A 12233-nucleotide genomic window follows, 5' to 3' on the forward strand; every position below is an offset into this window, starting at 1 on the left:
TATGTAGGGAAGAGGTGTTGGAAATTCTGGAAAGGGTGAAAATAGATAAGTCCCTGGGCTGATGGCATTTATCCTAGGATTCTCTGGGAAGCAAGGGAGGAGATTGCAGAGCCATTGGCCTTGATTTTTATGTCCTCGTTGTCTACAGGAGTAGTGCCAGAAGACTGGAGGCTAGCAAATGTGGTTCCCTTGTTCAAGAAGGGGAGTAGGGATAACCCTAGTAACTATAGGCCGGTGAGTCTCACTTCTGTTGTGGGCAACATTTTAGAGAGAATTGTAAGGGATAGGATTTATGAACATCTGGATAGGAATAATGTGATCAAGGATAGTCAGCATGGTTTTGTGAAGGGCAGGTCATGCCTCACAAACCTTATTGAATTCTTTGAGAAGGTGACTAAGGAGGTGGACGAGGGGAAAGCGGTAGATGTGGTGTATTTGGATTTTAGTAAGGCGTTTGATAAGGTTCCCCATGGTAGGCTACTTCAAAAAATACGGAGGGTGAGTTGGAGGTTTGGATTAGGAATTAGCTGGCTGGAAGAAGACAGAGGGTAGTAGTTGATGGTAAAGGTTCATCTTGGAGTGCCGTTACTAGCGGTGTTCTGCAAGGATCTGTTTTGGGACCATTGCTGTTTGTCATTTTTATAAATGACCTGGAGGAGGGGCTAGAAGGTTGGGTGAGCAAGTTTGCGGATGATACGAAAGTCGGAGGAGTTGTTGACAGTGAGGAAGGATGTGGCAGGTTACAGTGGGATATAGATAAGCTTCAGAACTGGGCAGAAAGGTGTCAAATGGAGTTCAATGTAGCTAAGTGTGAGGTGATTCACTTTGGTAAGAGTAACAAAAAGATGGGGCACTGGGCTAATGGTCAGATACTTGGTAGTGTGGATGAGCAGAGGGATCTTGGTGTCCATGTACACAGATCTTTGAAAGTTGCCACCCAGGTAAATAGTGCGGTGAAGAAGGCATATGGCGTACTGGCTTTTATTGGTAGAGGAATTGAGTTCCGGAGTCCTGAGGTCATGTTGCAATTGTATAAGACTCTGGTGCAGCTGCACCTGGAGTATTGTGTGCAGTTTTGGTCGCCATACTATAGGAAGGATGTGGAGGCACTGGAACGGGTGCAGAGGAGGTTTACCAGGATGTTGCCTGGTATGGTAGGAAGATCGTATGAGGAAAGGGAGGCACTTGGGGTTGTTTTCATTGGAGAAAAGAAGGTTTAGGGGTGACTTGATAGAGGTGTACAAGATGATTAGGGGTTTAGATAGGGTTGACCGTGAGAACCTTTTTCCACGTATGGAGTCAGCTTTAACAAGGGGGCATAGCTTTAAATTAAGGGGTGGTAAGTATAGGACAGATGTTAGGGGTAGGATCTTAACTCAGCGAGTCGTGAGTTCATGGAATGCACTGCCAATAGCAGTGGTGGACTTTCCCTCTTTATGGGCATTTAAGCGGGCATTGGATAGGCATATGGAGGATAGTGGGCTCGTGTAGGTTAGGTGGGCTTGGATCGGCGCAACATCGAGGGCCAAAAGGCCTGTACTGTGCTGTATTCTTCTATGTTCTATGAGACGTGATCTCATTGAAACATATGATCCTGAGGAAATGTAATGGGATAGATGCTGAAAGACTGTTTCCCCTTGAGGGACACTTGAACTGAGGAATCACAGCTCAAAAATAAACAGGACTCTCCTATTCAGAACGTGATCTCTTTCAGTCTATGGAATTGTCTTCCCTAGAGAGCAGTGGAGATCGATGGGATCATTAAATAAAATTACAGCAGAGCTACGTAGATTCTTGACACAGTTGCTCACCAATAAACCACTCAACGACACCCAGTTTCGTTATGTGCTGGACCACTTGGGTCCTGACCACCTTACAGCCTTGGTTCAAACATGTACCAAAGGATTGTATTCTCGAGGTGAGGAGGGATTGACTGCCCTTAACACCAAGGCAACATTTAACCAAGCATTGCAGAAAGGACCTTGAGCAAACCGGAATCAACAGGATTTGGGGGAATAGGTTGGTGCTGATTGGGACATACCAATCACAGGGAAACTGACTGGTTATTGGAGATCAATTCTTGCTGTCTCAGAACATCTCTGCAGGAGTTCCACAGGATAGATAATTTAATGTACCTGTTTAGAGATGTTATGCTGCAACTCATCTCTGGGGCAAATGGGACTTGAACACATGCCTTCTGATTGAGAGGTCGGGACACTGCCATTATACAAAAGTCTTCTAGTTTCTTAGGATAGAATTCTAAGCCCAAGCACCTTTGAGCTGCTTCAAATAATTGCCTGTGTCATAAGAGTCAGAGATGTGTCACAAGGTTAGAAGTGGAGACATTCACTGGTAATTGCACAATGTCCAGCATCATTCACCTCTGCAGATACTGAAGCTGCTTGAATCTATTTGCAGTAAAGCTGAACATCACCCAGCGTTGGACCAATGTGCAGTATGGTTTTAGTTACCACTTACATGTTACTAATTATCCCCATCAAGATACAAATGAATAAACAGCGCAATGAAGATAGAATTGAATAATCTCCCCATGACTTTCAGTAATATTACTATCACTGAATCCAGAACTATTAACCATCGACCAGAAACTCAACTGATCCAGATATAAATATACTGTGGCTACAACAGCATGTCAGTGGTGGGATGATTCATCTCCTGTCTTCCTACTGTCAATCCAGTATGCACAAGTCAGAAGTATAGGAGGATACTCTCCATTTGCCTGAATGAGTGTAGTTCCAACAACACAAGAAACTTGACAGCATCCAGGGTAAAGCAGCCCATTTGATTTGAAACCTCTTTCAACACTTTGAACATTTCCTCCCTTTGCTACTGATGCAGTGACAGCAATATGCATCACCCACAAGATGCACTGCAACACCTTTCAAACCTACAAAAATTCCGATCTACTAGAGCAGCAGATACATGCGAGTAACTTGTCCTCTAAGCCACGCATCAACCTACCGTGGAACTGAAATCCTGAAAGTCCCTTCCGCACAGCACTACGAGTATCCCTATTGCTCAATGCCCAGTGACTCAAGAAAGCAGATCACCACTGTCTTCTCCTGTTAAATTAGGGATGGGTAATAAATGCTGGCCTACCCACATCCCATGAAGAAATTTTCAAAAAAAAAATTCCTCAACTTGATTTATGAACCAGGATTCAGATAAACAATGATTCATGTTAATCTGCTTTACTGAATTGTGCAAAATAGATTAGATTAGATTAGATTACTTACAGTGTGGAAACAGGCCCTTCGGCCCAACAAGTCCACACCGACCCGCCGAAGCGTAACCCACCCATTCCCCTACATTTACCCCTTTACTTAACACTACGGGCAATTTAGCATGGCCAATTCACCTGACCTGCACATCTTTGGACTGTGGGAGGAAACCGGAGTACCCGGAGGAAACCCACGCAGACACGGGGAGAATGTGCAAACTCCACACAGTCGCCTGAGTCGGGAATTGAACCCGGGTCTCTGGTGCTGTGAGGCAGCAGTGCTAACCACTGTGCCACCATGCCGCCAAATACTATGATTTCATTTTAAGCAGATGCTTCAATGAAGTTGGTTTGACAAATGTCCTACAGAATGTTGCAAAGACATAGGGAAGGCATCCTTTTAGCAGCACTGAACACCTGACAGTTCAAAAAATATGAAAATTAAGATCAACAGGCTTTGCTCTGCCATTTTATGACAGCATGGGGCTTCTGATTATGGTCTGAATTTTCTACCTTCCTCTCTTCCCCAAACCCTTTGACACCCTTATCAATCATGGATCTTTTCAACACAGCCTTATCATCAATAATTCTCTGACTCACAAGTCTCTGGTATCTCCACAGATTTTTATTTAGCGATTAAATATTGGAGTTTATCCGTGCAAAACATGCATTCTACCACTGAGCTGCATTTCTTCCTGAAGGAGGCAGCAGCATACATCTTAGAAGTTTAATTCTCAATAATTCCATTCGGATTAGCATCAGAGGTTCACATTCTTTTTTGGTGCTGGACAGTCTTCATGGCGTTAACATCATTTCTTATGGATGGGCCAGTGTGTCCAGACACCTAAACCGGCCTCCTGAGGCAGGTCCTCTTCGGCCAGGGTGGTCAAAGGAACAGGTTAAGGGTAGACAACATCACTGAAAAGCATGAAGACATTGATATATGTACTAGGAGGGAAAGCTGTTGACTACTCAAGCATAACACCTCCTAATTAAGACACAAACCACTTAGAGGCTCTGCGACTCAACAATGAGTTGTAGCATCAACAACTGGAAGAAGGAAACTACAAATTTAAATTCCCCAAGCAACAATGTACTGCCTCTGGGCAATAGCCAGCACGATAGCTCAGTGGGTAGCACTGCTACCTCACAGCACCAGCCATCCAGGTTCAATTCCAGCCTCAGGCAACTGTCTGTGTGGAGTTTGCACATTTTCCCAGTGTCTGCATGGGTTTCCTCCCATAGTCCAAAGATGTGCAGGTTAGGTGAATTAGCTATGCTAAATTGCCCATTGTGCTCAGGAGTGTTTAGTTAGGTGCATTAGTCAGGGAAAATATGGAATAATAAGGCAGAGGAATGGGTCTGGGTGGGTTTCTCTTTAGAGAGTCAGTATGGACTTGTTGGGCCAAATGGCCTGTTTTCACACTGTCAGGATTCTATGACTTCTTTTGGCTTCTCAGTAGTTTACAGCTTCAACCCACCTGCCACATATTATCATCAATTCTGAGGAATTGCTGACAGATGTCATTTCCACAGTGTAGCATGCAGATCTTCACACAGCATTCATCTGTGGCCCATCCATGGCAGAGATTAATTGTGATCACTTACCTCGTGTTCAGATTTCCTATTTGTAAAACCCAAATGCTTTTTAAAGAAACATTCTTGTCTCACATGTTAAATTATGAATTTGGTTCCAGACCTTGAGGTTTATTTCTCCACTCAAAATGTTGGCTTTCATTCCTCTATATTGAACTGTATCTGCCATGCTCCTGCCCAGCTTGTTTAACATCCATGGACATGTCCACCTGATCTTTTCTCACTAACAATGTGGCTTTTACAACCCTTGTCCTGTGATGAGGAGCACTGCAATAGGAGAACTGTTTGCACACACTGCATGTAAATTAAATACAGACTGCGTCAGACAAGGATTCCTGATGAGGGGCTCTTGCCCGAAACATCGACTCTCCTGCTCCTCGGACGCTGCCTGACCTCCTGTGCTTTTCCAGCACCACACTGATCTCCAGCATCTGCAGTACTCACTTTCGTCTAAGGAACATTCATTTTCAGCTTACAAAGGAGAAGAAATAGAAGTCCGGAGATGAGAAAAGCAGTTTTGCCAAAAAGATCAAATCTTATTTTGATGCTGCAGCATCTTTTTCCTCATCAATTTTGCAAACCTAAAATAAAGTGGTTCAAGTACAAATGCATTGCATGAATGATAAGCTTGGGGACGGGAGCAAACTTTAACATTTTACAGAATTTTAAAGAGCACTCTGATTTTACAAAGTTGTACGCAAGCTGTCCATAAAGAACAGGAAAAGAAATACTGTGAATTGACATTGTACTCCAGTGCTAACTGAAAATCAATTAAGACTTGTTTCACAAATATCTGAGGATTTGAGTGATTAATTTGTCATGTGGTACATGGTGGTGTAGCAAGATTTGGAGGATACAGGTAACTTTGGACCCTTAGTCCCCAAAGGTCTCCATCACTCCAAGTTCTCCTCACACTGCTTCAGGATCAACAACGATGCAACAATTCAATCAGTCTTTTACAACAGATCAAATCAGGCTGGCAGAGGGTGAAATTATTAGGTCATGGTCTCTTCTCATCAGCAACTTGTGCTGATAGAAACACTTGTGGAAAACATTATCAATCTTCCTTTCCTTTTATAGAACAAACACTGTTTAGAATAATCACTGTAAACCTCATACCTCACCAAAATATTGTACAGGAAACAGGTACTGACTAATGTCAATACAGTTGAAATGGTATCATAATCACTGGGCTTTTTTTGCTTTATTCTTTTATGAGATATGGATATCATTTGCCAGGTCCAACTTTGTTGCCCATCCTGGATGCTTTTGATTTGATTGTGTTACTCAAGCCATTTCAGAGAGCAGTTAAAAGTCAACTATATTGATATTGGTCGAGTCAAACGTCAGCCAGATCAGCCAAAGGATGACACGTTTCCTTTCCCAAAGGTTAATTGTGAATTAAGTGGGTTTTTAGGGCAATTGACAGTGGTTATGGCTTATCATTAGGCCAGTTCTTTTATGATTCCAGATTTTACTGGTACAATGAAATCAGCACTATGCGAGCACCTCTTGGTCCTACATCGGATCAAAACTTTGAGAAATCATAATGGGACTAAATGTTTAAAACTGTACTTCTTTTGTCAAGGTAATTTAGCCAATGAGATCTGTAAGTAATAGTACACAGTCTTTTCTTTTGTTTCTTTTTAATGACATAAAATGCAACGGAAGGGAAGAGAGAAGTTAACATTACTGACACTAGAATAATCAAATTTTGTTATGTTATACATGTACAGCAACTAACTGCTTTACAAAAAGCAAAATAATACAATATATCATCACATGTATTTACAGTGTAGTAAATATACCTTTGTCAATTTTACACAAAAACTATTTACAGATAAACGTACTGCAGTTTAAAAAAAATCTGTGGCCAACACTAGCAGTGACTTCTTGCAATAAGGTCTGTTGCATAACATTGACTGAGAGAAACACTTTTGATTTGTAGATCGTTTGTGCGTGTGCACACGTGTCAGAGACCCCGACCCAGAAACTAAATCCAGGAAAGTGACATCAGCCTCAGCTAGCCCTGGGTTAATCAGCATTCAACTGTGGACAGTATTGTCTCTAGGGCACCATTCTTAAGACCACACTGAAACGAATTGTTAATCGTACAAGATATTGTTGCTGTTTCATTTTTTGTAACACAATGACTGCTACACAATTGTCCCTAAAGGAGTCACATTTGCTGAATACCACAAAATTAATACTAAGTTTCTGTTGTAATAATTATCTGTTTTGGCAAAGTTCTTGCATATCATATTTTTAATTCATAGTTTTTCCAGGACTGTAAACAAATATAAAAAAGACAACGTCTTTGTTATTTGCGGAATCAGTAAAATAAATGCAATGGTTATGTACAGTTTCTATGATTGCTGCAATGAACCTAACTTGTGTGTTAAATGTGCTTTAAACATGGTGGTTGGTTACGGTACCTACAGCTTAAAGGTTTCTTCTGTGAAATATAGGGAGATCTCCTCAGAGCAAAAATCACCAATGGATTTGATTAATTCCTACCCATTAAGCCACTTTGTAGATTGCTGAAAAGTGCACAAACAGCAAAGCACTTTTCATGATTATATAAAAGGCAAATAAGTTAGAACTCTCCTTTCTGCAATTAATGGCTTCCATGTTTTTTTTTGACAACTATTAACAGTGTTGATAAGAATTTCAGTGCCTTTTTCACTTCCTCAATCCCACCCCCAAACAAAGATGCCAGGTAACCAAATAAAAATATACGTTTCCTTTCGAAACTTCATATTCTCCAAACCAGGACAACTTTCTGGAAACACTGCGGAAAACACTGGTTACAAGAAAGAAAAATTGAAGTAGGTAGCAGGGGCAATTTTCAGTTGTTGTTGATCGTCAGGCAGCATATTATTTGATATGGCAGGAACAGAAGCTTGTTCTTTCTTGAGGATGGGGGAGGGTAGGGGGCTTCACCTCGGCAAAGTCCAACAAGATTTGATGGGTCAGTCCGAAAACACTTCATACGATCTTCTTAATGCTGGGGCGCTTGAAGCTGCCAGCACTACGCTGTTTCTGCACTTGGCTTGCAGATCCATGGCGGATTCGCCCACTGTTGGTGTGTCCCGATGTAGGCGAAAGCTCCACATTCTCTTTATCGATTCCTGGAACGTCACAGAAATACACACGGCAAAAGTTATTCACTTCAAAATAATGTTTCGCCGGTTTTAAAAACTGCCCGACACCTGGTAGAATATCAAGGATATAGCAGCTACATGATTGTCAGTCAAATCCCTAGGACATGTTAGCTGTATCTGTGTCCTCCTACCCACAGATGGAAGATGACCATTAGGACATGTCGCCCAGAATTACATCTCAGCAGATATCACACCAAGGTGTGCTTCTTTACAAGCTCATACAAACATCAAAATACAACTGTATTCCAGCGGGACAACACTCGGGCATTAACATGTGTGAAGCTGGTGTATGGGCAAACTGCTTGAACCCTGAGCTGTTAAAAATTCCACAGCTCCAGGTCTTGCACCCCGAAGATGCAAATTTACATCAATCAGTTATGATACATACTGGCAATCCTCTGCTACTTAACTCAAGTACAGATTGCGCCCTCCCCAGCTGTGCTTGCAAGGTTGCATTTCACAGGGAATGTGGTACAGATTCAATAACATGGTGGAGTGATAAATCACCAAAATATGTACAATCTCCTGCTGTTTCTGGACTTCATAATGGAAAATAGCAGATTTAACATTTTTCACTCAAGATGGCAAGCTATTTGACTGTGGAGGGCTCATCACAATGTTCTCTCACACAATGTTTAATAATGGTCACTAACACTGACCAGGGGTTAAGATGATTCGCTGATTTGCACCTTGCTGAGATCTGTTGATTTAAAGCTGAAGATGTTAGTCAAATGAAAGCAAGTTCTGTTGATTCAGCCACCTAATTTATTATGTTAATATTATTTTGTTTATTATTCAGCCACCTAATTTATTTTGTTTTGGAAGATTCCTGAAAGCTATTCTTGACATATTGGTCCAAAATGATTGCTCGATAACACATCAAATAAAGTGGTCAGTCAGAAAATGTGATATTTTTGCAAAGTGTCGACATTTAGATCCACTGTTGGATGTGGGTTGGAATGTTTTTTTTATATAAAGAAATCATCCTGTGCAGAAATGCTATGACACATCTCTAGGACAGGTGGACTTCAGTACGGGCCTTCTAGTCTAGAGGGGAGGAAACCACCACTGGGGTAGGGAGAGTGACGAGATATTCCCGCACAAAGTATTGAATTAACAGCCACTAATTCATTAGTGTACATTTTCCATTACTCAAAGAGGCTAAGTGCAACACAATAAGAAAATGAAAACCCACAGGCCTCTTAGGATGAGACAACACAGAACTTATTTCACGATTATCACTAATTCCACAGGTTGACAATGGGATGTTTTGGTTTTGTGCAGGCAACACAGGTGGTGGCTCTTGCAGCTAGACTACTCAAATGTTAAAATGACACCAAGACCACACAGAATGGTAACTGAACCTGAACCTAGATGAAATTGACAAGGAGCCCACTTTTAGAAGCAGGATTGTGCTGATGTTTCTTGCATTCACGTTTTGGATGGGAATTGATCATACAGGACACCATCTAGGTAGATTAAAAGAACATTTGCAAATGTGCAATGAACAGCTTGAAAATCGATGGGGTGGAGTCATCCTTTGTAAGAAGTTGTCCTGTGAGGCCAGAACTGCGCAGATTACAAGCTTTACTTCCCTTCCTTTGGATTTGGTTTTGTCAGAGATGAGGCCAAATAGCATGTTGGCTAAGGCTATGGCCTTATCAGTATCCATTTCTAATTTTTGTAATCTGAAACAAATATTTACATTTCTTGCGCAGGTTTCAGAACACGATGTTTCAAACCATTTCACAGCCAGTAAATCTTTTGGTCGTTGTTGTCATGTTGAAGATATGCCTTTATCATCTTATTTTTGTATCTTTATTCTCAGATCTGTTCCCTTTGCCTACTTAGTCTCTAAATACCGAAGCAAGCAGTCTCACCAACCTTCCTACCAAGATGAATCAGATTAGGAACCAAACAATACAGAGAAGAAAAATAAAACAAACAAGCTTGAGTGGGCTTTCGGATCGTTCACTCCACCCAACATTGTATGTTATTCATCATCTATTTATCCATTCTGCAAACCTGCTTGCCTCTTCCTGTGTTTTGTTGCTGTCCTCCACATTTCCTATATCCCAGGCTTGAGAGATTAAAATAGTTCCTGGAATGATTATAGCCATGAAGACTGAGTTACAGCCTGATCAATTAGGGCATGTACAGTATTTAATTTGTAACACCCCACTCCATACATACACACTTAAAGCATAGAGATTAACAGTTTATCATATTTCAGTAACACTGTTTAGGTCAAAATTATTTAACAACCAAATAATCTGACACACATCCTTCCAGTAGAAAAGGACTGAGCAGAAACAAAAAAAAGCCAAGTGAAAACCCCTCAAATTGTACAGGGATTGGACAACGCCCTTAAACATTAGAAAAAAAACCTTTGTATAGTTTAAAAATGAAAATGTTGGGTTATTTGAATATTTTTAGATAGAGTTTTTGATTTAGACTATTTGTGCCACATCTATCCAACTCACAGGCTGAGGGCTATGTAGTTTCTGTTTAGCTGTTTAAACAAAACTGCAATCAAAACAATGGCTGCAAAATAGCAATTCAAAGAGGATAATACGAGAAATATTCAGCAGCTATGGAGAGAGAAACATTTAATGTTTCGGGTTGGTGACACTTCATCAGGACTCTCAACCAGATACATTATTTCCACAGATGCTGCCTGGCCTGAGTAATTCCAGCAGTTTCTGTTTTTAATAACAAGATTTCTAATCTCCTCAGTACAATGCATTTGAAAAACAGCATAATGAAACAGGTCTTAATCCTGCATAAATGATATTTGCAAAGAACTCATTGTGAGACGCTTGTTGTAACATCTTATTTTTACTGCGGTTTCTAATCAGATTAGGAACCAAACAATACAGAGAAGAAAAATAAAACAAACAAGCTTGAGTGGGCTTTCGGATCGTTCACTCCACCCAACGTCAAAATGGCATACTGGAAGTACATCATATGCAATCTAATCCTATAGGTCTGAGAGAGTTAAGAAATGGTAGCACTTTATACAAAAATTAAAAATAAAAGTACCTTTGGAATAGTGTGTCTGCATGAAAACTGCTGATTTAGAGCAAGGTAGAGAAGCTTCATGGAAACAAGGCGAGAGGGGGAAAAAACAAAGTGAATGGTGATGAGAATGAAAGAATATTTTGGATAAACATTAAAAATGTCACATCCCTTTGCCACCACTGACCAACCCAGAATATTTTTTATTAAAATTGCTATTCAACTGAAAACCTGCATTGTTGTAAGCCTGGGCCATGTCAATGAAATGATAAAAGCTACTTGATTTGAAGCAGCAAAATGAAAAACACAATAAATTGGTGTTCGATATTTCGAGGGAGAGTACCTCTCTCTTTACATTAAGCATGTGAGAATTTGTGGCCTCAGTCCAATTTAATTGGTTATCCATGTTCATTAAGGGCTTACATCTTAATCCACAATTGAAGTTGAGGCAAATTGAAATCTGGGGAGAAATGCTCACTGAAGATCAATCAATTCTTCTCAATGAACACGCTCTAAACTTGCTAACCTTGTTCATGTCTTTGTGCACTTTGGGATGATCTCAACACACCTCTAGTTACCATTCATAACTTGAAGTTATCCAAAACCCTGCTGTCGGTATCTGAACTTGCACGGTGTCCTGTTTCTCTAACTTCTCTGAGCTCAATATCTACACTGGTTCTCAGACAAGCAACACACTAGATTCTGAAAGTCTCTTGTTTTAATAGGTCTCCATGGCCTTGGCCTTGCCCTTTCCTACCCCTAATTGTTTCAAGTCCTGCAGCCTTCCAAGACAACTGCTCTCTAACTCACCACTGAAGCCAACAGCCCCAATTTTAAATCTTCAGTTTCCTAGGCACCAAGCTTTGGAACACCTGCCCAGCACCTCTCCATCCCCTTTTCCTTTAAGAGCTCATCCCTTAAGATGAGCTTTTTACGTACTCATTTCTTCAGATGCAATGGTGGGATTTGAACAGAGAGAATGAGCCTGGATTGCTGGATCATTAGTTGTTGACATTTCCAACATATTTGTATTGCCCCATGCTTTCCTCCTTTAAGGCACTCCTTAAAGCCGAACTCTTTGCAGAAAATCTGAAGGCATGGGATTGAGGGTGATTTCGCGGTTTGGATCAGATGGACTTGCTGAAAGATGATAGATGGTGGTGGTTGACGGGAAATGTTCATCCTAGAGTTCAGTTACTAGTGGTGTACCGCAA

General features: G+C 40.9%; 1 protein-coding gene across 8 annotated transcripts in view; it reads right to left on the reverse strand.

Moving 5' to 3' along the window:
* Nucleotides 1-6472: 6472 nt before the first annotated feature.
* Nucleotides 6473-12233, reverse strand: part of nf1a (neurofibromin 1a) — a 334390-nt gene continuing 328629 nt past the window's right edge. For 5 of the 8 annotated variants that reach the window (XM_087977264.1, XM_087977266.1, XM_043718246.2 and 2 more), the window contains 2 exons: nucleotides 11044-11097; nucleotides 6473-7968 (listed from right to left, as the gene is read on the reverse strand). In XM_087977264.1, coding sequence (XP_087833390.1) covers nucleotides 7826-7968; nucleotides 11044-11097 — 197 coding nt within the window. In that variant the 3' untranslated portion in view covers nucleotides 6473-7825. The remainder of the gene's footprint in view (nucleotides 7969-11043; nucleotides 11098-12233) is intronic. The other 3 variants (XM_043718254.2, XM_043718251.2, XM_087977265.1) reach the window with 1 other exon arrangement.

Source organism: Chiloscyllium plagiosum, unplaced genomic scaffold (genome assembly GCF_037043375.1).
Source record: "Chiloscyllium plagiosum isolate Xiang-an unplaced genomic scaffold, Cpla_swu_hap1 HiC_scaffold_31, whole genome shotgun sequence".
In the NCBI taxonomy this organism is placed as follows: domain Eukaryota; kingdom Metazoa; phylum Chordata; class Chondrichthyes; order Orectolobiformes; family Hemiscylliidae; genus Chiloscyllium; species Chiloscyllium plagiosum.